Source organism: Mus caroli, chromosome 7 (assembly GCF_900094665.2).
Source record: "Mus caroli chromosome 7, CAROLI_EIJ_v1.1, whole genome shotgun sequence".
Lineage (NCBI taxonomy): Eukaryota > Metazoa > Chordata > Mammalia > Rodentia > Muridae > Mus > Mus caroli.
In genome coordinates this window covers 99,393,958-99,416,876 of record NC_034576.1, presented here as the reverse complement: position 1 = coordinate 99,416,876, position 22,919 = coordinate 99,393,958, and the positions used below count along the sequence as shown (strand labels likewise).

At 47.6% G+C, this 22,919-nt stretch overlaps 1 protein-coding gene across 3 annotated transcripts in view; it reads right to left on the bottom strand.

The window, feature by feature from the left end:
- The window catches only part of Tenm4 (teneurin transmembrane protein 4), a 699,747-nt gene that overhangs the window by 198,870 nt on the left and 477,958 nt on the right, over positions 1-22,919 (bottom strand). For 2 of the 3 annotated variants that reach the window (XM_029479436.1, XM_029479435.1), the window contains 3 exons: positions 21,018-21,273; positions 11,385-11,483; positions 9,975-10,210 (listed from right to left, as the gene is read on the bottom strand). In XM_029479436.1, the coding sequence (XP_029335296.1) occupies positions 9,975-10,210; positions 11,385-11,483; positions 21,018-21,273 (591 nt within the window). The remainder of the gene's footprint in view (positions 1-9,974; positions 10,211-11,384; positions 11,484-21,017; positions 21,274-22,919) is intronic. The other variant, XM_021166324.2, reaches the window with a different exon arrangement.

Below are 22,919 nucleotides of genomic sequence, written 5' to 3'. Positions count from 1 at the left end.
GTCATTTCAGCACTGAGCAGATGGAGATGGGCAGCTCCAGCTTGCTGGGTACCAACCTAGTCTCTTTGATGAGTCCTAGACCAGTGAGAAATGCTATCTCAAAAAAAGATGGATGGTGCCTGAGGAAGAATAAGGTTGTCTTCTGGCCCCCATGTGCTCACATACCCATACATATGTGTGCATACCCCCTCAACACACACACACACACACACACACACACACACACACACACCACATGGGGGGAGAGAGAGAGAGAGAGAGAGAGAGGAAGGAAGGAAGGAAGGAAGGAAGGAAGGAAGGAAGGAAGGAAGGAAGGAAGGAAATCAATACTGACTTTAAAAGCAGGGTCCTGGGATGCAGGTCCAATGGACCAGAAGTCCACTTTGACTGGAAGACTGTATTGCTGTCCTTAGAAGGGAAGGCTGTATATGGCCTTCCTGTTTTACTGAGATGAGAAAACAGAGTGGAAGAAAAAGCACAGTGTGCTTACAACCACTGCTTCCCTCTCTCCCCCATTCTTCTCTGCTGCCTGCGTGAAGAGCAGCTGATCTCTCCTTCCAAGCCCTGTCCTAGACCCCAGCATCCTATGTGACACCCTGATAGGACTGACTTTACCATTACAGATGCCACAAAGTGAAAGAAAGGCCACCAGTGAGACCAGTCTCTCCCGTTTATGTGGACTTAAATTATGTGACCACACAGTAGCAACTCCAGAACAAAAACAAGACTGAAAGAAAAAATTCTTTCTAAGAACTCTAGAAATCTGTAAAACCACAGCTTTTCTGCATTCATTGGGGGGGGGGGGGTTGCAGGAGCATCCTGAGATGCAGCTATGGCTGCCTCCTGCTCACCATTCCCATGCTGCCTCTCCACGTGGCTTGATTGTCTGGGTTGCTGTTATTAAAAGTGAATGCACCCATAAACGTGAGTCTGTCTTCCTTGGGACATTTCCATACTCAGGAGCTGCATTGCCCATAGATTCAATGTGTCCTGCCTGCTATGGTGACAGACTGTCTTTGCTATTACAAGTAAGTACTATGTGCCAGCAAGTCACTTTATTCCCCCGAATAGCTTGCTAACTGCATCCGCAGGTCGGGAGAAAGAGGTTCATCAAGAGCAGGGTTTTTGCATAAAATTGCACAGTAACCAGGAACAGACTAAGGCATGGGTCCCGCAGGTCCCACAGAGCCACCTCTGGTCCTCACCTCTGGTCCCTCCCCCATCCCCATTTCCAGCAGGCATTTTTCACTCCCATGGGATCTAGACTTTGGGCCTTAGATGCATGAAAAGCTTTGGAACCTCTAGTCTTTCCTTCCTTGTCCCTCCCACCCCATGTGGTGTCTGCTGGTTCTAGCCTCAGTGTTTTTCCTTCTATCTTTCTGCCAAGAACCTGGCCGGACACATGCTGAACCTGGACATAAGAGGTTGTGTTGGCAGCCCAGCTTGATGGGAACCGTTTGTCTCTCCATGGTGCACGCAGCCCAGTGGTGGAGATGAATAGTCACCATTCAGTGTCACCGTGATTTAGATGTGACTGTGGACATGACCACAGGCTACAGGAAGACATATAACTAAGTTGCTGGCCTAGTGTGAGTGTCAAACTCTTCCTTGAATAATGACATTTAAGTAGAGATGTTTTTAATTTGAGTTTGTTGAGAAAATGTCTGGCTATGTAGCTCAGGCCGCTTTTAAACTCACTGTCTTACACCAGCCTCCTGGTTACTGGGATTATAGTAGTATACTATATATGTGAGATATACTATATGTATGTATGTGTATATGTATATGTTTATGTATTTGTATGGGTATGGATATGGATATATACTATACTACCATGTATATAGTATATGTCCATGCCTGGCTTGGGTGAAAGTCTTGAAAACAAAGAGAGAGTAAGAATAGGTGGCACATAGAACCCTCTAGAATGAAGATCTGCTATCTACTTTGGGTCTCAGAGTCCCCTGTGACCTACATTTTTCACTGATATCAGTGACCCAAGATTCACACAAATCTCCATGTTTACCAACAGTGAGGAAACTGGATACCCGAGTGGGGCCCCGGATTAGTCCTATCCTATAGCACTGACCTGTCTGTAACTGATTACCCAACAATCCCATTATGGAGACAGGAAGAAGGAAACAGCAGGGACATGAGAATATCATGAAAGTGACATATATACAACCAATGAGGACGGCAGTTGTTGTCATGGCAGGAATGTAATAGAGCTAGTGACCCTGACAAGGAAGGGAGTTGTGTGATGCTGGAGAACACATACATGAGAATGACCTGTGAGATAAAGAATATCAACCTGTGAAAAGACCCTGCTATCCGAAGGCGGTGGCTGCTGCACCTAAGGAAAGTCAGGCACAGCACACAGAAACTCCAAGAGACTCTCAGAGTCCCATCCTTAGAACTCATGTTTCAGAAAAGAAAAAAGAGAAAAAAAAATCCATTCACTGTACACACTTGTAATCCTAGCACTTGCGAACGTGGAAATGAGCAGGTCCCTGGAACTTCCGAGCTAGCCAGCCTGGCCTACTTGGGTGAAGTTCTGGCTGATGATAAACAGAAACCAAACCAAACCAAGTGACAGACAGACAGACAGACAGTGCCAGAGGAACTGCACCTCCATAGACGAGTCTCTGCTGCTCCAGGAGCTGGAGATACTGAAGCATAGCTTAGTGTTTTCTCAGCACTTCAACATTTAGAGATGGGGCATTATTTTAGGTAATTACTGATTTTAAAGCTGTAAATTAATGCCATCTTTACCATACTTTTCACAAATAGTGCCTGGACTGAGAAGGGAAGGGGAGCTTCCAGAGATCTGGGAGTGGGGAAGGGAGCTGACCATGAAGACAGGGGGACTTTTCTAGAAGGACAGAAATGTGCTGTGCTTGGCTCACATTGGTGGTGACAGGTCTCCTGCCTGTCAGAGCTCACAAAGTGGCAAAGTGTTCTAGGTGCTCATCAGATTGCAACAACTGCTTTAAGAAGCAAGGGCGTTGAGTCTGAGTGGGTGTGAGGATGAGGGAGACGTTTCTGGGTGGCAGTGGTATCTCTGTGCTAGTGTTAGGACCTGAGGTTAGTAGTCGCAGCTCTTGTGCATTGCTGTGGGAGAGAATCCTAAAAAAATGGGAGGCTGATTCTGTCCATCCACCCTGGAATTCTCTTCCACCTGCTGTATGTCCTATGAGGTTCCTCTATGTGGCTCCCTGGGGCTCTGTCTGCTGCTTGTGTTCCATCAACAAGAGACAGGAGGGATGAGAGAAAGTGAGATTAAGACATAAATCCCCATGCCTCCTGACCACCACCATCCTGCTGCCGAAGACCACACTTCCTAAGCAGCAGCCTGGCCTCCAGTCTCTGATAATCACCCACGCTTGGGGAAATATCAAGACCCAGTGACATTAGCTCACAGCCGTGCTGCTCCGTGACTCAAAGTCACTCTGTGACTTGCTTTTGCATCTAGCTTCTTTATTACATTATTCTCCAATTAAGAACAAATGAACAATCAAACACACAGATAAGCAAGCAAGCAGAACAACCTACTGCTTGGTAATTTTACTGCCAGGAAGATCACCCCCCAAACTGTTCTATTGTGGGGCAGCTCTGCAGGCTGCAAGACTTTCTTTCATGCTGAGCTGAAACATGTTGCATGAGTCATGATTTCAGCCAGTTTCTTGTTTGTTCATTTTTATTCCTGCCTTACAAGTAGGAAAGTGAGAGCTTAATGAAGGCTAGTCTCTGTGGAGGGATGACACAGACAAGACTGTGGTCTACAGGGTCTGGGCACTTAACCCTCCTCCTAGTCCAGATGCCAGAGTCATGTTCTACTACTGCCCACCTTTCTTCTTTGAGACTGAGTCTCTAACCAACCATGGAGGTAGGCTGATGGCCAGCAAGTCTCAGAGATCCCTCTGTCTCCTCCTCCCCACAGCACTAGGGCTACAGGCAAGTGTGCAACTATGCCAGGATTTTTCTGTGGATGTTGGGGATCCAAATTCCAATCCCCATGCTTATACCCAATGGACCATCTCCTAAGCTGCTCCTACCATTTTTTTTACGCCCCATGCCTGACTCTGTCCTCTGGAACTACACAGAGTGAGTGCTTGCTGTCTAAAACAGCGTTTTTGACTTGACAGTCTCTAAGCTTTCCTTTGGGGAGCTGGAAGATATTTGTCTGAGGTCAGCTGAAGAGAGTCTAACCCATAGATGTCTTGCTGTTTGCAACTCCCACAGAAGGGTGTGAAGCATCAATCCTAGAGAGAAAGGCTTCAGTGCAGGACCCTGTATCTTCATCACTTCTTCCTCCTTGTGAGAGAGCAGGCTCTGTGGAGGCCTCCCCTCCCTGTCCCCCACTCTTTGAGCTATAAAGTTAAGCCTATGGCTTCTGTCCAAAAGGCTTGATGGGAGTCTGAAGAGGAAGGAGGAAAAAAAATCATTTTTTCCTAGCTGCTCACTAATAACACCCAGGCCCCAAGTGTAGCAGGCCTGTGCTCATGAAACAAATGACATCTGAGACCGGAGGCTGCCAGATGTGGATAAGGAATAGAGGAGGAGCTATGATTACCCTAGCTTCCAAGCCTAATGCTTTTCCTAGTCTTCTCGTGTCCATCTTATTTGTACCCGAATCCCAGGAGGTGAAATGAACATTTCTGTTACCATGCTTTGGCCCATACCTTTCTATGTAGGCTACCCATAGCAGACTTAAGCGTTGTGTAAGGCCCTTAATTTCAATAAAGCCACTGTGAGCACAGCTACCTTGTGCTGGGCTCTGGACAAGATACATGGCCATGGAAAATGTGTATTGCAGCTCTTAGGATGAGATGTCTACTGTCCCTTCCTGTGGCATGGCTGCTTCACTGAAGGGCAGTTCATAGTCTGAATGAGGAATGTCTCCCAAAACTATTTTGAACACTTGATCCTCAGCTGGTGGCACTGTCTTGGGAGGCTACGGACCTTTAAGAGTTGGACCCTTGCTAAAGGAAGTGGGTCATTGGGAGTGGGGCTTGAGGGTACATAGCCTGATCCCACTTCCTGCTGCTCACTGTCTGCTTTCTGACTATGTCGAAGATGTAACCATCTGCCCCATGTTTTTGTCGTTATGCTTTCTGTGCCATGATGAACTGTATCCCTTCTTAAATTATGAGCCGGGATCGACTCTTCCCTCCTCAATTGCTATCGTCAGGTATTCTGCCATAGCGATGAGAAGAGCAACTAACAAATAGTAAGGTGTCAGATCTTTAGGAGCCACATTCTCTGCAAATGACTCTCATCGCCCAAGTGCAGCTCTACCAACACTTTCCAACATTTTCTGGTACAATTCCTCTAGGCAAGGGATTGTTCACTGGAAAGAGCTGAATGGGATCATCTATATCCATCAAACCTCAGGCTGAGATAATTGACGTTCAAGGAGCTGTAATGGCATTCTTCCAAGGCCACCAGCAAGCAATGTCTCCTTGACCATTGTGCTTCTTAGCCTAGCTGCAGCAACTCTATTACTCATTCTAGTATGCAGAGGTAGAAACAAGACTCAATGGCTTATACTACCAGGGAGCACTATGCTTGCATAGAGACATTACAGTGAACTCACCCCACCCTTTAGGGTGGGCTTAGACTTGGTATAGAAGAGCCAGAAGCATCCTACGGTGCTCTGGGGGCTTTCATTTAAATGGAAAGCCTTTCTCCATCCCTATTTCCCAGGCTCTCTGGCCAGATAGGTGCTTGAAGCATCCTCAAGATCGCAATCTGCAGCTCATCTACTGCCTTTTACACCGTGTTCGGAAGTGAAAGAAGCTGTCAGCTTCGCGTAGATACAGTTAACTGTCAGTGAAGCAAAATTAACTTTTGTCCTACTTGGAGAAAAGACACGGGGTGGGGACATTTTAGATGACGGTTCCCTTTTGTGGCTGCTCTCCTGGAAAAGCTAGACATCCCTACAAATGTGCTCTGACATGCGCCCTGTTTGCTTTCTCAGCTGTTCTAGTGACTAATGCAGGCTGGGAAGCTGGCAGGTTGCAGCAAGATAAGATTGGACCAGGTTTTCTCTCAAAAGATAAAGCTGTAGATACTCTCTGCCTTGGGGTCACAACAGAAGTATTAACAATCTGCAACTTCCATTGGGTGTCCACTCTGTGATAGGCGTGCGTGTGTGAGCATGTATGCATGAGTGAGTACATGTGTGTGTGTGTGTGTGTGTGTGTGTGCGTGCTCGCGAGTAGGGCAGGGTAGGTACCCTGTATAAACTTTTTTCCTTGAATTTCATGACAACTCTGTGATACAACCACTTGGGCCTCCATTTTACAAACATAGAAACTAAAGAGGCAAAACTTGTAGGTGAGGAGCTGAGGTCTTAAAGCTACAGGTCTAATTTCAGAAGCCAGGCTCTTAAGGGCCATTTGTCACTCATGGCTACCTCTTCTGTGAGATGGGCTAATCATGGCATCTGTGCCCACTATAAGAACAATACAGAAATGGGAAGCTAGGTTCCCAAGAGGTTAAGAACCATAGCCAACCTTACCCTGTGAATAAAGATCATAGGTGGGACCTAAAGGAGGCATCACACCTAGAGGCACACATGCTCTTAGAGATCTCAAGTCTTGGATGAATGGTGGCTAGGTCATTTACTACCAGTGGGACCCTGGAAAGTTGTCATGAGCTTTAGATTCTCCATGAACAAAAACCAACACTGATTCCATAGAATCATTATGAAGGTTCAGAGAGAAGCAGCACTGGGTTTGGCCCAATGCCAGGACCACGTTTAAAGTTTGGTGTTTTGTTTTGTTTTTGTTTTTGTTTTTCTGATACAACAGAATATCAAGATTGGAAAGCTACAGCATGAGCTGGAAAGAGTCAAAGTATTTTTCAAAAGTGTCAGAATACCTGTGGTTGGGTGACTTACATGCCTAATGTGACATCATGGGACAGTTAAGTGAGTCACTTAAGCTTCGTGGGCCCCAGAATCATCTGCAAATGGAGTCCTAACCTACTGGAGTTAGGCGATTTTGATGGAAAAATATAAGTGAGGTGTTTAGGGTAAAAGGGGGCACGAGGAAGACTCGGCACTAACAGCAAGTGATGTTGGGAATGACAGACAGTGGGCACTGACATTTTTCTACACTACATGTATATTTGTTCTACTCAAAATGTTCTAAGAATAATCATGATGCTATGAGAATAAAGCATCGTCTACACAGCATCAGCTGCTTGCGTCTCCATGTTGCTCTGCAAGCAGACTTCTCTAGAAAAGGAAAGGTAAGGTAACCAATGGAGACCAGTGAGGATCTAAAAACCGTAACAAGAGGGGTCAAGTAGGGTGAGCACATCCTCGTGGCTGCCTGTCTCTGCATGGTTACCTGTCTAAAGTAAACAGCAAGAGAGCTACACTTCCCTCTTTGAAGACGTCACATGACCCCGACAAGGTCTTCCCTGGGGCGTGGAGACTCTGCCTTAGCCACATAAGGCGTTCTGAGGAAAGTAGGAGCAGATGGCCCAAAGGCAAGTCTCCATGGAGTCTTAACTCCAATTTCTCTATTTTCCCATGAAAATACCAGTAAATATGTCTGAAACGTAAAGGTCACTGGCTGCTCGTTTCTCAGCACAGTTCCCACCTCAGAGGCTGAATGTCAAATAGATCTGTCAGAATCACCACCCAGATATGGCTGCCCTGAGCAGGTATTAGCAGAAGCAACGTGTCTTCCTGCCCTTTGCATCTGTCTCCCCCTCTGCTGGCAAGGTGATGCAATTCTTATCTGGAATTTGATAGGCTGTAGAAAATAATTACAAATGAAAAGGTTATTCATAATTTTTAAATGAGTTAATTAGTAAACCCAGTCAGACTCACTCATTACTGTAATTAATAATTGATTATACTTGAAATTAAACACAATTTTTCATCAAAAATCTAATTAAATATCTGTGCTTTTTTTGCCTGTTGATTAGATCAGTTGGTCTGCTGGAAAAGAGTCTTTGTTAAGGATATTTGTGCTTGGCTGAAACAATTAATTTGATTTTTAATAATTGATAGTTCCTTACAAGTTAGTCATCATGGTCTGTAATTATGGCCAAGCAAGATGGCCCGGCACGCATGCCCATTCCAGCCCTTATCAGCTGGAAGAGACCGGGTACCAGGGTTGCCATGTCCAGCCCTTGAAGAAAAGGGTGGCTGGTCCCCATACCTACAGTGCATTCACCTGCCGTGCTTAGCTCCAGCCTCGTAGGCACCCTTGTGGGAAACCATCAGGGAGCTGTTAGGGGGTCACCAGTTGCCGTGTGGGGGAGCTGAGAGTAAAGTTTAGGGCTGTCTGGTGCTGAGGTTCTTCCCAAGCTCTTGCTAGGTCTGTCCACATGACAAGCAGAATGCCTAGGCTTGCCTCTTTGGTATCTTTCTAGGTGTGGTTGCTATAGTCCAGCCTTCTGCTTCTTATCAGAAGCATCCATTTACTCTTAGCCAGGGCACTGCTATTAGTGGACTGACTTCCTCTAATTGGAGTCATAAATTCTCCTAACGTTATCTTACATCCACCTCCTTTCTTGCCACGCCCATACTGTCATTATTTTAGTTGAAGCCATCAGATTTTCCTACATTGTCATTAGTTAAGTTGAAGCCATCAGATTTTCCTGACCAGTTCTTTGTAACCACTTTCTAATGGCTCTGGCATCACTGTGGCTTACAACCTAGCTGTGGCCTACAAATATTGATAGGTAGCTCTTCAATGGTTCTTTGATTGTCCATACAGTAAGGTGTCCTTCCTGTTTGCTCCAAGGTGATCATGAGAGATCTTACAGTTCACATCATCCCCTGAACCCCATCTGTGTCCAAAACATATTTCCATTGCCCAAAGAAGTCATGGCACATGTTCTGTTAATCACTCATGATAGCAGGCAATACCTCTTAAGACAGGCTGCCTTTGCATCCCTGGTGATAGCTTGCTAGAGGGTTCTTCTTGGCAGAGGGAAGTATTCTGTCTTTCTTTGGCCTCTGCTGGTCAGCTCTATTTTTATTTACTAGTTTATACTGAAAACAATCCTATTTGATTCCAGAACTCTCTCTGAACTCCTTAACCTAGATTCATGGCTTTCTCAGGCTTCCATGACCTACCGTCAGCTCACCAAGAGCTAAAACAAACCCACTTTAGATGCCTTATTTTTTTTAAGAGGCTTATTATCCCAGAGGTCAGAGAATCCTCACTGAGTCCACAGCTCCTCAGATTAATCTCTGTCCCAGGAGAAGACCAAAGAGAGGAATCAGAAGTGGGAAACCAGATTTTGCTAGAAATGTGTCCAAAGAATGCCAAATAGAATCCACTCTGCTGGCCAGGACTACAAGTCACAGGACTGAGGTCTTTCTTAGGTACCCTGGGGTTAGGTAGAAAATTCCCAGGCAGTGTGGCTCTGGCCTTTGCTTCTCCCTCAGCCAGCTCTCCACTAACTGGGACCTGCAGCTTCTCATGCAGAATTTCCTTGGCTTCAGACGTGGTTTCATAATCATGGAAGTTTCTGGCAGTTTCTATAACCACCCTGCCTAACACTCACCTGGAGCTTTCCTGGTTGTTTCTTTTTCCCCATAGAATTCTCTACCTCCCTGCCTCTCACCCTTGTCACATGGAGCAACCTAGCGCCCAGTCCTCCTAAGTTGTTATTTCATTTTAGCGGCTCTGATCTAGGACACTCATGTCCCAGACCACTATCTCAGAGTCCTCATTGCCTTGTGCCTCAGTGCTAGAGAACCAACACATGTAAGGCAGATCCTAATATTCCTTCCCAGTCCAGCCTCAGAGGAGAGAGCGGAGAGCCTGGAAGAGCTGCCGTTATGGTGTGGACACAGGCCAGACCAGTGCAAGGCTTCTTGGTACAGCCTGTGCACTATGACTGTGGTGCTGGTACAGGGCCTTTGGCGGCCCTGGCTGCTTCGATTGGTGGCCCCTGGCCAAATGGGAGCCATGGGGAGCTGTGGGGGAGGAGGAAATGCTTACCCACAAAGTATGCGAGCAGGATGACGAGCGTAGCTGAGATGAGGATGGCGCTCAGCGCTGCACACTTCCAGTTGCAGTACTTGGAAGGCTTCTTGAGGTTAAAGGCTGGTCGGGAGAAGGTGCTGCGGGGCAGGGGCCGGGGTGGGGGTGAGTACACGGTGCTAGACGTTAGGGGGTACCCTGGGGATGTGGTGCAGAAGAGCGGGGAGGTGCCTCCGGGCTTGAAGAGGAAGTGCCTGTGGATGGAGAGAGGTGGGAAGGTGTCAGGGTCTGCCAGCTAACCAGGCTCCCAGGCCAACCTGCAGGATAGAGGCGCAGAAGGAGCATGCAGAGGAGCCTGGAGAGAGAGAGAAAAGAAGAGAATCACCACAGGGCAGGTGACAGGGTCAGGAAGAGTCACAGACCAGACCACAAACGGGGCACAAGAAGACACGTTCCCACAGAGCACTCGGTGCTACCCACAAGAATACCCACCCAAGGCCGAAGACACTACCCACTCAACAGAGGTTGCCCCGAAGTCCTTTTCCTGGGAACAGTGGAGCTGGGTCTTGTGATATAAACTCTGCTTTCTAAAGCCATTATAGTAGCTTAGGGGGATGCCTAAAGTCCTGAAAGTCTCCTGGAGGCCACTGGGACTTTTTTTTTTCCTGTTGCTCTAATACCTGCATTCCAGTGAATGTTGATAAGGCATTGGAAGCCCTTCTTTTTTAAATGGATTTTTCTGGGGTAGAAACCAAGAGCTCACTACTAAGTTCTGCCCATGAATGGATGGCTAGTATGAATGCCCTCACAGCCTTAGGGGCGTGGCTGCTGTAGGCAGAGCCCATGTGATAGCTGTGTGGAGGACAGGCTATCAAGCCCATCCTGTAGCCCAGCTGCAGTCTTGAAAACAGCAGAGTATGGTCAAAGCGCATGGTTGTGGCCAAAGGAGGTGTTGAAAGATCCTGCCCAGTGTGGCCTGAACCATGGCCTTGGGGGGACTCGTGCAAAGCTTGGGTGGACTGCATGACTTATCCCACACAGCCCTGCAATCTTAGGACAAACCCACCGCTCCTGGGGTAGAAGACATTCAGACCACAGCGTACACACTCAAGGCCACATAAGATATGGGCCTGTGCTGTGTTAAAGAAAAAAAAAATTGTTTTGTGAGATGGTTTCCAGGATGGTGAAGGCAGCCGATGAGATGCCGAGAGCTGCATATTAACGAGACTGCTGTTAATATGCTGGGGTGGGGGATGGGATATCTCAAGGACACACTTGCAAGTTGAACATGGACTTGGGGATGTGCATGCAACATGGCATCACTTCCCCGAGGCGTTCCCAGGGAAAGGTCTCAGGGGTCTGCATGCAAGTGCAGGAGCGACAGGGAGAGCACACACACGGAGGAGCACGGGGAGGGGTGCCACCTACCCGTCACTGTAAGCCCCATCATGGCGGGAGGCGCTGAGAATGTCCATCTCAATGAGGTTGTCCTGCAATGTCCCTAGGAATGGCTGCTTGCCTAGGTTTCTACGCACACATGGAGACATGAATGAAGCAATGAGTCATGCATCCATGGAGGGGACAGTAGAGAAACAAATGAGAGTGGCTGTTGGGTGCAGCTGTGCATGAGACCAGCAGGGACAAAGGTTCCAGGCAGCAGGTCAGTGTGCAAAGCCGCATGTGCGAGGGATCCACCTGGCACAGAGCATTCGGAGGGAGTGCTCTCCATACAAACCCGCGTGGCTGGAAGCTGTGGACATCCACCTACAGTTCTCACTGAACAGGACCGGCAGGTGCCCCAGCAGTGGGCTGGGTACATTATATCTATTTTCAAAACAGATGCTATGCAAGGAGGCCAGGGTGATCCCAATACAGTAGAGGATGATACTGGGATGTGGATGTTCTCCTGGGACTCGCCAAGGGCACCAGAAGCAAGGCTGGAAGCAAGGATTTGCACTTGATATCTGGATCCAAAGCCCAATGCTCCCTTCTACCTGACTCATTCCACACTTACTAACGCAACATCTGGGAAACATTCTGGAGAGTTGCAAACCTCCCAGGCCCAGCAGAGCCCCAGGGACTCAGTTGGTGTACTGAGATGGGGCCCAGCAGAGCCCCAGGACTGAGATGGGGCCCAGAAGCTGTAGTTTTCCTAAGTCCCTGTTGATGTGGAGCCTGGTTAGGGTCTCACCATCCCTCAGCTGTGTGTGAGATCAGGGCAGTGACTGATCAGTGAGGAAGACAGTTCCCTGAAGACAGGGAAGGGCTCTTTGTCTGTGGTGGCATTACAGTACTTATGCATTCACCTGACTATACCCCAGAATGAAGACAGCCACCCTAGCCCTTATGGGCCTCACCCGTACCTGCTAGGTGATGCCATTCACCCTTGAGTGCTCTGGATTCCCCCCTCCAGCTAGTTTCAGGACTGTTGCTGCCTCATGATAAGACATACTAGAGGGAGGAGAAAAGTCAGAAAGCAGGCTCCAGGTTCCAGTCCTGCCAAGGAACCTTTGTGCCTCTTACCAGGCCTTAACACAAAATATTCAGGTGTAAGGTTTTTATTATTTATTTTTTTTATACCACCTTCCTGATGTGTGACTTTGGGTACAGATCTTAACTCCCCTTACTCTTCCTTCCTATACACTGGGCATAATAACAGTATGGTTGCCATGGGGTCAGTTGGGATGATGCTAACTAAATGCAACAGTCACCCTAACCTGTAGCCATCACTCACGGTCTGCTCTTCTAGAGCTCTGTGAGTGACTCACATTTATCCCCCACCCCCACGCTTATCAGGCCAGCTCTGTCATCTCCCCTTGCAACAGAGGAGCAGCTTTTCTGAGGTCATCTCACATGGTGAACAGGTGGCAGAGTTTGTCCTGGCGCGGGATTGGTTAGTGCCCAGAGCTCAGGGCTTCTGCTCCAGAACTCTACACAGCCTGGTTTTTGCCTGTTACCTCCTCAACCTAAGAGAAAGCACCATCTGGAGGTCCCAACATTCCAGTGACAGCGGCGTACGAAGTGACACTGGTTTGTAGCTGGGACATTGATAATGAGGCGCTAGTGGGCTGTGCTCTGTGGAGGGTCAGAAAGCACAACCTGAGCCCACCATGACCAGGATTTCCTGCCATGAGGCTCCTACAGTGCCTGGGAGGTATGCAGGGGTTGAAAACTTCATTACTCTAGGCAGGTGGTGCTGCTGATGGGAGGCCTGAGAGACAAGGCAGATCCGGAATTGAGGCCCCATCTGCATCACTCTGAGGATCTATCAAAGGGTGATCACACGTGAAATATACAGATCCTCTCTCTGCCCTTAACCCTCCCCAGGCCTGACCAGTCCCACAGATCGTATGAGCCCTGGTTTGGATTGCTCCTCCGAAGTCATACTTCTGGCTACAGACACATTTGGCTTCCTTGCTCCTCTCAAACAAGCTAAGCCTGAATTGTTCTGTAAATATTCCCTTGGATCATACCTCCCTCCAGAGCTATGACTTCTTACAGATCCATAGCTCCCCATCTTTATCCCCAGCCACTCTTCACTGACCCTTTTGCATTGGTTTAGTACACACACACACACACACACACCACACACCACACACACCACACACACACACACACACACACACACACACATTCACAGAGTGATGTTGGAGAACACTGCACAATATGTTTCTTCCTCTTATAATTCCAATTCTGCAAGGCAGGTGTCCTTTATGTCCAGCTTGTTGCTATGTGCCCAGAGGAGAGGATTGCCCAGTACATGCATGCACTCACTAAACAGATCTGAGCTTTGTGTTGCTGGGTTCAGGGCATGCAGGAGGGGCCTGCCTGGCATATGGCAGACACACAGTCAGTGCCTAGAGACAGCAGCCGGCGGAGCGTATTATTATCTCCTTTAGTCTCTTGTTTTAAGAAGGATTTTTTGGTCTCTCTTCATCCTACATCACCCACCATGCGGAGACCCCACAGAGTTGGCTCAGGGGACCTGAGCAGAGTTCTGCTGCCTTCCTGCACAGCCGGTTTCTGGGAACGCTTGGGAGTTTGACAGCAGCCTATATTCTAGAGAGTCTAGCCTGCACCTTACCAAAAATAAACAAATAAGTGTGTGTGTTTTAAAGGCCCAACAAATAAGATCAAAATGCTAATGATAGGATATTTCAAGTGCCTAGATCAAAATATTTTTACTTTAAATCTGTGTCTATGCATGTTCATGTGTGCATGTTCACATGTGATGTTAATGTGCGCTAGTGCACGTGAAGGTTGGAGGATAACCTTGGGCATCATTCATCTTTTTCTTTCTTTGAGACAGGATCTCTCACTGGCTAATTAGGCTAGGCTGGCTGGCCAGTAAGCCCCAGGGATTCATGTCTCATAGTGGGATTATAGTGAGTGCTATCACATCCCGAATTTTTATTCGGGTTCTGGGGATCACATCCATGTCTTCACAATTGGAAAGTAAGTGCCTGACTGAGCCATCTCTCCAGCCCCGTTTTAACTTTTACAATTTAAAATAGAATAGAAACATGTTTAAATGGGGAGAGAACTGACAACCGTCCCTTAAAAGCCCAGAGCCAGAGGATAAGAGGACAGACAGGCAGTGGAGCAGGATGAAGAATTTCTCAAGCTACACAGTGATGGATCTCCTGGAAGTGCTTCTGATAGCATGCCAACCTGGGCATTCATCATGTAGACCATGGAGACACGTGCCCTGATCCTAAACCCACGCAAGTCAGTGCAGTGTCAGAGCAGAGACCATGGAGACATGCATCCTGAGCCTAAGTCCAGACAAGTCAGTGTGGTGGCAGGGCAGAGACTGAGTTACAGGTGTCCTAACTCCCAGCTCAAGAAACCCCTAAATGTTCTACCCCCACCAATACTTTAGATGTCTAGCTCCTACAAGAAATAAAAGGTTCCTGGAGTTTTTTCACGGAAACACAAACTCTTGCGCCCACTTGGGGTCATAGTCCTGTGTGGCTCCCTGCCCACATATGCTGACAGCTCAGGAATGGAGGTTTGACTTATGATTAGGCATGGTCTTCTTGTGTGTGGGTAGTGCTTCCACCTCAGTTTACAGACCTAGAACCTGAGGCTTAGTGAGACTTTTCAGGGTCACATGGAAAGGAAAAGAGAGGAATGGGGTTCAAAGCAGGTGTCCTTGACTTTGGCCCTAGCTGCACTGGGTTTGACTGGCAAGGGCTGTGTTATTCTAGGATTGGGGAGGGATTTGGCCCCCTTTACACACAGATGAGTTCCTGAGCATCCTGAAGCAGGAGCTCCCAGGGCCACTGGTATCATCCAGAGCAGGAGGAGTTTACCTTGAGAGGGAAAAATGTGTGGTTTTGGGAAGGGAAGTCGCCAGACCTTTAAGAGAAATAGATCTTTAGGATGGTCCCACCCAACAGCCAGTCTGCTTACATAAGCCAGTGTGCTGGATTGTGTTTCAGTCCACAAAGCCCTGGGATAGCCACCGTCACATCTGATTGCCATCTCCCAGTAGTGTAGGACAGCAGGAATCATACCCTAAGTGTGCAGATGACATCTCACAGTGTGCAGGTGTCAGTGACTCAGCCAAGCTCACAAGGAGTCAGAGATGCACCTGGTGCTCAGAGACAGGGATGAGGAAAGGAGACAACAACAACCACAACCACCACGACCACCACTACCACAACCACCACTACCACAACAACAACAACCATGACCTAGATCTTCCAGACCACAGTTATCCTCTGAAAGGCCAACCTCATAATGCCACAACTTAGACGCTGTGAACAGCTATTGACCAACTACCGGGATTCTGACCTAATGACTGCAGGAAGGGTGGGACCCCTTTTCAATGTCCTGAGCCCCTCTGCTGCTCACTTCTATCTGTCATTCTCAGGAGATCTCTGTCCTCCTAACTTCACCCAGCTATTTACCATCTTCCTCCGCTCCTCCTCCTTTCTGGCTCTGTGCCTGTGTCTCGCTTCTCTTGAGCTGAGTATTCTCTCTGCTGGCAACGCCTGCCAATGGATGCCTTGGGAAGCCGCTTCACTTGTTACTTATTCTTGAGAAACAGGGTCTCACTATGTGGCCTCACACTCACCATCCTTCCGCCTTAGGCTTCTGAGTGCTGACCCACCACATCTGGCCCAAGAAGACAACTTTAAGTGATGTGGGTGTGGGGTGGGGAATTGAGGTCAGATAGCTCAATGTTCTAGCCTTCCCATGTGCTGGCTGTGGGATCTAAGGCAAGTAACTTAGTGTTTTGTGATTCAGATCCTCCCTGTCCTTCCTCTATCAATGGAAAGTGGTGTGTATATTTGTGTGTGTGGTACGTGTGAATGTATGTGTGTGGTGTGTGTTATGTGTGTGAATGTGTGTATGAGTATGTATGTATGTGAATGTGCATGAGTGGTGTGTGCTCTAATGAGAGTACTTATGCAGAAAAGAGTTAGGGTGCAGACTACTGTGAAAGGCTAAGACTGGCCCCCCATCTGGGAACATGGCCTTCAGGACGGTTTCCCGTGTGAACTGATAACAGGTAATTGCTCCACTGTGTACAAACTACATATTTAACTCAATGATGCACGAATGTTTTCCTTCCAAGAGTATGCATGTGACTTAAGTATGTTCTAGTCAGAGGCTGCCCCTATGGCAATTCCCATTATAACCCTGGGGCACTGGGTCCCTCCTGTGCCTCCGGCCTGGCAGCTTTCACTGAGGGATCAGGGTGTGTCTCTTCTGGGTGATACTATGAGGTGAAGCCTCTGGTTTGAAGCCCTTGACTTCACCCTACACACCTTTCCTTTACCAATTTGCCAAACGTTTTGTCACCACAGTGAACTCAGAGCCATACTCATGGCAGAGTGTCATGAGCTCTATTTGCAAATTGCCAAACCTGGAGTAGTCTTGGGGACCTCAAACATAACTATTTGTGAGAGAGTTGGGAGGGGGACTAAGAGGTTGTATGTGGGAACTAGTCTGGATAACACTCGGAAGCTCCCAGGGAGGTCTCGAAGAGTGCCTGGCATGGTTATGGATGCTCTCAAGCACATAAAATGATACCTTTTCTGTTTGCTCCTCTCAAGCATCATCATTAGTGCCCATCTTCCCTTCAGAGGTCTGCCTCCCTCTAGAAGCTTCTTGCATAGCAGTGGGCTTTGTCTTGTATACATCTGAGATCAAATCACCCAACAACAGAGAAGACTTCCTATTCAAACTCTCCAGCGCTCATTATACAAATAAAGCAAAGACGCTCAGGCAGGTCAAGTGACGTTCTGAGGTTGCCCTGCCTCATCAGAAGGCATTGTGTCTCATTTGGGGAATCACAGTAGGGTTGGCCTGGAGATTGCTGGGTAGCCCTCATTCCTGAGGTTACATAGGCTATTTCCCAAATTCAGTTTGAAGGGGGGGAAAAAAAAGGCTCCAGGCTCCTGGACTAGGCCTGGGAAGAGCTGAGGCAGAGCAGAGGTCTGGCAGCCTTCTGTTCAGGCTTCCCCTGCATCTGACAGGAGCCTGATGGGTTATTAATCAGACAGTCCCTATGAAATCAATTAAGCACATGATGCTGCAGCCAGTCAAAGAAGTAGATCAGAGGTTGGGGGACCTTCGGCACATGGCTCCACACACAAGAACTACAGATGCTCATGTAGGGCTTACTCCAGCTCTAGGGGGAACAAGCAGGTCCAGGCTCCTCCCTGAAGGACTCAGTTGATCTTGGGGATTGGCAGAGGTACAAGAGGTATAAGAAATGAGCAGTTCTACAGCCTGCTCTCTCCACCCTTCTGATAGACTTTCTTTTTCTGCCAGGATGAAATGCAATCCCTCTTGGTCATCCTACCAGCTGCTATGGTATCTGCACATTTGCTTAGATTCTCAGCATGGACTCTGCTTAACATTGAGGGAAGTGTGTGTGTGTGTGTGTGTGTTACTTAGGAGCTTCTCCTGGGTATGGGCAGGACAATATTTGGGGATAACCTGTCAAGTAGACCTGCTCTATTGGGCTTCCTCATCTTCCCCTCTGTATCCTCGGGACTTCTGACTCTCTTTATCTCAGTCACATGGCTCTGGAGCCATTGGGAAGCTGTCCCTTTTCCCCACCCAAGTCTCAGTTAAGCATAGTTAGTCATCTATTTGTCCCATCTTTACTTTTTATACTTGTGTGTTCATATTATAAGCTCCCACCCATGCTGTAGCAAGCACTGTGTCACTCACTGGGGACCTCACAGTAATAAAAGCATAGCATGTCCCTCAGATTCCTCTGCCATGACAATCTTTCGCAAGCAACTGTTCTCTCGGATATTGTAGCGCATAGTAGGTATCCGGTGAGTATTTAATGATAATGAGCACTACCATGAATTCCTGGAGCCCCTAAGACATTATATTGCAATGTAACGGATAGAAAAGCCAGAGGATGAAGATGGTGGGTTAAAGTTAAAATTACAGGTCTCATGTGGCTGAAGATAGCTATAAATGTGGCTTAAATCATTAACTTACCTAAAGCATTATGAGGGTGTGTGTGTTTTTGTTGTTCTGTTTGCATTTTGGTAACTTGATTATATAGTTCTCAAGTGTGAACTTTGTTGCTGTGTCATGTTGTCATGCCAAAAGGTTTGGCATGCTTGAAAGCCAAGGTAAGAAGATGGCCCATCTACTTTAAAAATCCCAGTCTTTCCCTAATGCTCAGTTGCCGATTCCGCCTGCCAGACTTGACAGCTTTTTCTCTCCTAACTTCATCTTGTTAGCCTAGTGCCATCAGCCTGCTAAGGTCAGCATTAACATGCAGAATTCTGTTGGTGTCATCCAGCAGAACTGGTGCTGCTCTCAGTTTGGGGGTCATCATGAGATGCAATGCATTTTGGAGTCACAGACAAAGCCTTCCTCAGCTATTCAGATGGGCTTTGGGAATAAGCAGGACTCAACTAGACCAAGAAGTGAAGAAGAGGGCAGCTTTGGTGGGGACATGCAAAGACCTAAACAGAAGCCTGAAAGAGCATAGGCTGGAGGAGGTTAGATGCATAGATATGTTTAAACTCACACTAAACACACATAATCAAATTACATATATAATGGTGTGCTGCATGTATGTTGATGAATACATGAAAGGGTATGTGTGCCTGTATGCACCTTTTGGTAGACTTAGGAGACATTTTTCTTCCTGCTTAATTGATTTGCTAGCAGCTCTATGATGGACATTACTTATTTGAATAATAATGAAAGATAAAAATCACAATTTCTTGCATCCTAAGCAACAGAGATAGGAGGACAGAGAATCAACAAGGCAGGGGAGCTCTAGCTGATAGGCCAGAGGATGTGAGCTGGGATGATCTTACACCACATACTAATGCCCTGGAAAACCTCACTTGCTGCCCCTCTTCCACCTCCCTTTCCTTTGAGAAATGTACAGGCTCAAAGGAGGAAGTCCCACCTTGCTCTCAAATAAGAAAAAAAAAACAAAAACATCCAAATAGTGAGAGTGGTGGCCATGATGCATGCAGATGACTCGACCCACTGATTAGTGAGGAGTTTCCGTCAGCCAGGTCCCACTCAATGAGCACTGAGTGTGATGGAAGCGTGATTGGCTACCCCCCTTCCCCCCTCCCACTGTGGGATGACAACAATGAATCCACTCTGTAACCAGTGAGGGCAGGAGAGGCATCTTAAAGGATGTGAATGGAAAAGGTGATAATTAGGACACGGGGCTGAGTCATGGTTGGCTGATCTCTGAGAAACTTGGGCTTGGAAAAATGATTCCACAAGAATGAAATGTGACCAAAGGATTATGAATTTGCTCATGTAGAGCTGCATGCCCCAACATCATGCCTACATCATCACCATGATCATCTCGGGCCGGGCAGAAGCAAGTGTGCATAGGGTTTGTGTGAAGGCTAATTTCACTTTCTTAAGTGTGGTCTGGCTTTGCACTCCTCATGAAGAACAGGAGATTGGGAAAAGAAAACCCGTGTGTTCTTCCTTTAAGAGAGGGCGTGGAAGAAGAAGTATTGCTGGGCTAGCCTGGGACACTTCACCTGGGATTTAGGGAACAGGGAGAGGCCATGCCTAAAGTGCTTTATTCAGATGGTAAAACTGTGTACAAATCTAATTCTTTATCTTCCTATGATTTCTTAAGCAAGTTGCATGAGTTGCAGGGTTTTTACACACACATACACAAACACACACACACACACACCATTTTAGAAAACAGGAGTTAAGCACAGGGGAGGAAGATGGCTACAGGACCCAGACTGCCTGCAGTCCCTGGGCTGAAGGAAACACCCCATGACACTCCTGGAAGAAGCCAGTGAACTGCAGAGTAACAGTCTGCAACAGAGAGTCTAGCACCCCAGGTTGGAGTCCCAGCTATGTATCTACCTCTTGTATGATCTGACCTACCACAGACCCATTGGTTTTCAACTTCTGGAACTCCTGGATGGGGGCATCACATAAAAATCCACCTATTCAAGGTATGAGCATTGTATGACAATATGAAAGTCTAGGTTATTGATGTTGAGAGAAAAGCCTTAGGGGCTATCACTGTGTGCAGAAGGGTCAGGACATCAAGACAGGAGATGGGAAGGGGAGAACGGCCTTCACAGAGTTCCTGTCACAGTCCAGATGGTCTGATGCTAGGCACAGGGCAGTGAAATTGTGCACTGCTGGCTGTTGAGGACCCAGCCAAAGCGGAACTGAGTGCCTACCTTGTCCCACTCCTTTGCACACCTCTTGCCTGCTCTTATAGAAGAAGCCTTACCCAGCTAGCTTCATTGCCATTGCCTAGACAAGGCAGGTGATGTTCGTGAGTCTATCAATTGGACCAACACATACCTTTAGTAAGCAGCAGGCTAGCACTGAACCTCAGCCCTGGTGGGTTCTAAAATCCTAGCCTCCCAGAGCTCTCTCCTTCTACCATTGGAGAATAGCAGCCAGAGGCCAGGCACTTCATACCAGCTTCAATGAACAGATAAGAGGTAGAGACATGCTCCCTGATGGTCTGGTCACCAATGGACCATAGTGTCTACCTGGTCTGCCCTCTGCCCACCTAGCCCACCCATGCCCACCCAGCCTCAGTCCACTGGGACCCACCTGGTTTCCAGTGGGATGTTACTGTTGAGTAGCCAGTTGTCCTGGGCATGGGTTGGCTCCTGGGCGCTGCCTGCTGGGGGCTCCCCGGAGAGTGAGTGGTCTGTGGGTGCTGGGCTGGGGTTGCTCCTTGGGGTGAAGTTGCCCCTGTTCAAGGAGTTGATGGAGGCCGCGTGGTGCTGGTTGGGGGTATGGGCGTGGGGCAGTGGTGGTGGAGGCGTCCGGAGCCGAGGGTGGTTCTGCAGGCTGCTGGGATGATCTAGGAAACAAGCAGTCATGGTCAGTGGGCTACTGGCTGGGTGAGGCCCCTGGGGGACAAACAGACTCCAGGGGAGAGAATCAGTGTGTTCAGTACTAGCAAATCACATAGTAATTCATTCAATCAAATCAGAGGTTCACGGATAGCTCCGAACTCCTGTTCTCTGCATGTGCTGGGCAATAAATGAAATAAAAAATCCCACCCCATTGAACATAGACTTTAGGAGAGTTATAAGAAATAATTTTTTGAGAGGGAGAGCAGGCTTGGGCATGTAAGACTCCAATTGTCAATATCAGCAACTTTATTCCGATCAACAACTTCACCTTTGATCTGTCACATGTTTTGGGTTTGGGGTCTTTTGAGCCCAGTTTCTCACCAGTGGCTTCCTCACTTGAGAGTGAGTGTGTTTGAGATGGACGGCCTGGCAACATGAGCCACATTTATTGAATCAAGAACCCTGGGATAGGGACCCAGGAATCTGACTTTACAGAGCCCCCGGGTAAGGGATGCATGGTTCAGTTTGAGAATCACTGATCCTATAAATGGTGCATAGTAAATGAAATTAACAAGATAAATAAGTGCAATGAACAGCTGAGAGTCTGACAAACCTAAAAACACAGGGCTAGGGCAGAGCTCTGTCTGTATGAAGCACGTGCCCCATGACGGTGGAGAGCAACCTGTCTTGGGGAGAAGAGGGCTGCAAGGAGGGCTTTTGAGCACAGTGAGCCATGCTGTGTCTGGGTGCGTAAAACCCACCAGTACACTTACTGAGCACACACTGTGTGCCAAACCATGTTCTGTGCCCCATACAGATGAGAAGACTGAGACAAATATTTTATTTAGTCCTTTCAGTTACCCAGAGCAACAGGTATACATGTGTTAAAAACAAACAAACAAACAAAACAAAATAAAACGCCAAAACCCTGGTCTTGGGGTGGATAATGCGGGTTCCTATCGGAATGTGGTAAAGCAGATTCTCTCTGCAAAGAACTAAAGCAAACTTTGCTGTAATGATGGCAGGTCCAGGAGTGAATCTTTCCCCTTCACCTAAGCTACTCTCACAAGGCTGCATGATTGGGAAGAAGTCAGGAAGTCAGAATCCAGTCTAGGATTCCACCATTTAGTAAACATACAACCCTGGACAAGTCACTGAACCTCTTTGAGCCTCAGTTTTCATATCTGTGAAATAGGAAGGGCATTTGTTACCGAGATTATAGTACTACAATGATACCAAATTGGCAGTCGACAGGACCGAAATATATTAATAGAAGATATATCAGTCTTTACCTTTTATGGTAACGAGATACCAAGTAAATCTGGAGGGAAACTGAGGGAGTAGGTTAGAAGTAGAAGGGAGAAGGACATGATTGATAATCTATCCAAAGGGGACATATTCCAAGATGCTACGTGTAGTCCAAAGTCTGGGTTGGGCTCTGAGGTATTCCTGCCTCCCAGCCTCTTCTCTCATCAGCTCCACTACAATACCTTCTCCAGCCATGCGACCCCCAAAGGTCAGGAGTGGTGGAGGTGGTTCAAGGGACTGAAACATCAGTGCAGGAAAGGAGGGTCTCTAGATACCAACGAGTGTGGATGAAGCCCACTGTCCCCTGAAGATGCTGAAGTCCTTGGTCAGAAGAGAGTTAGCA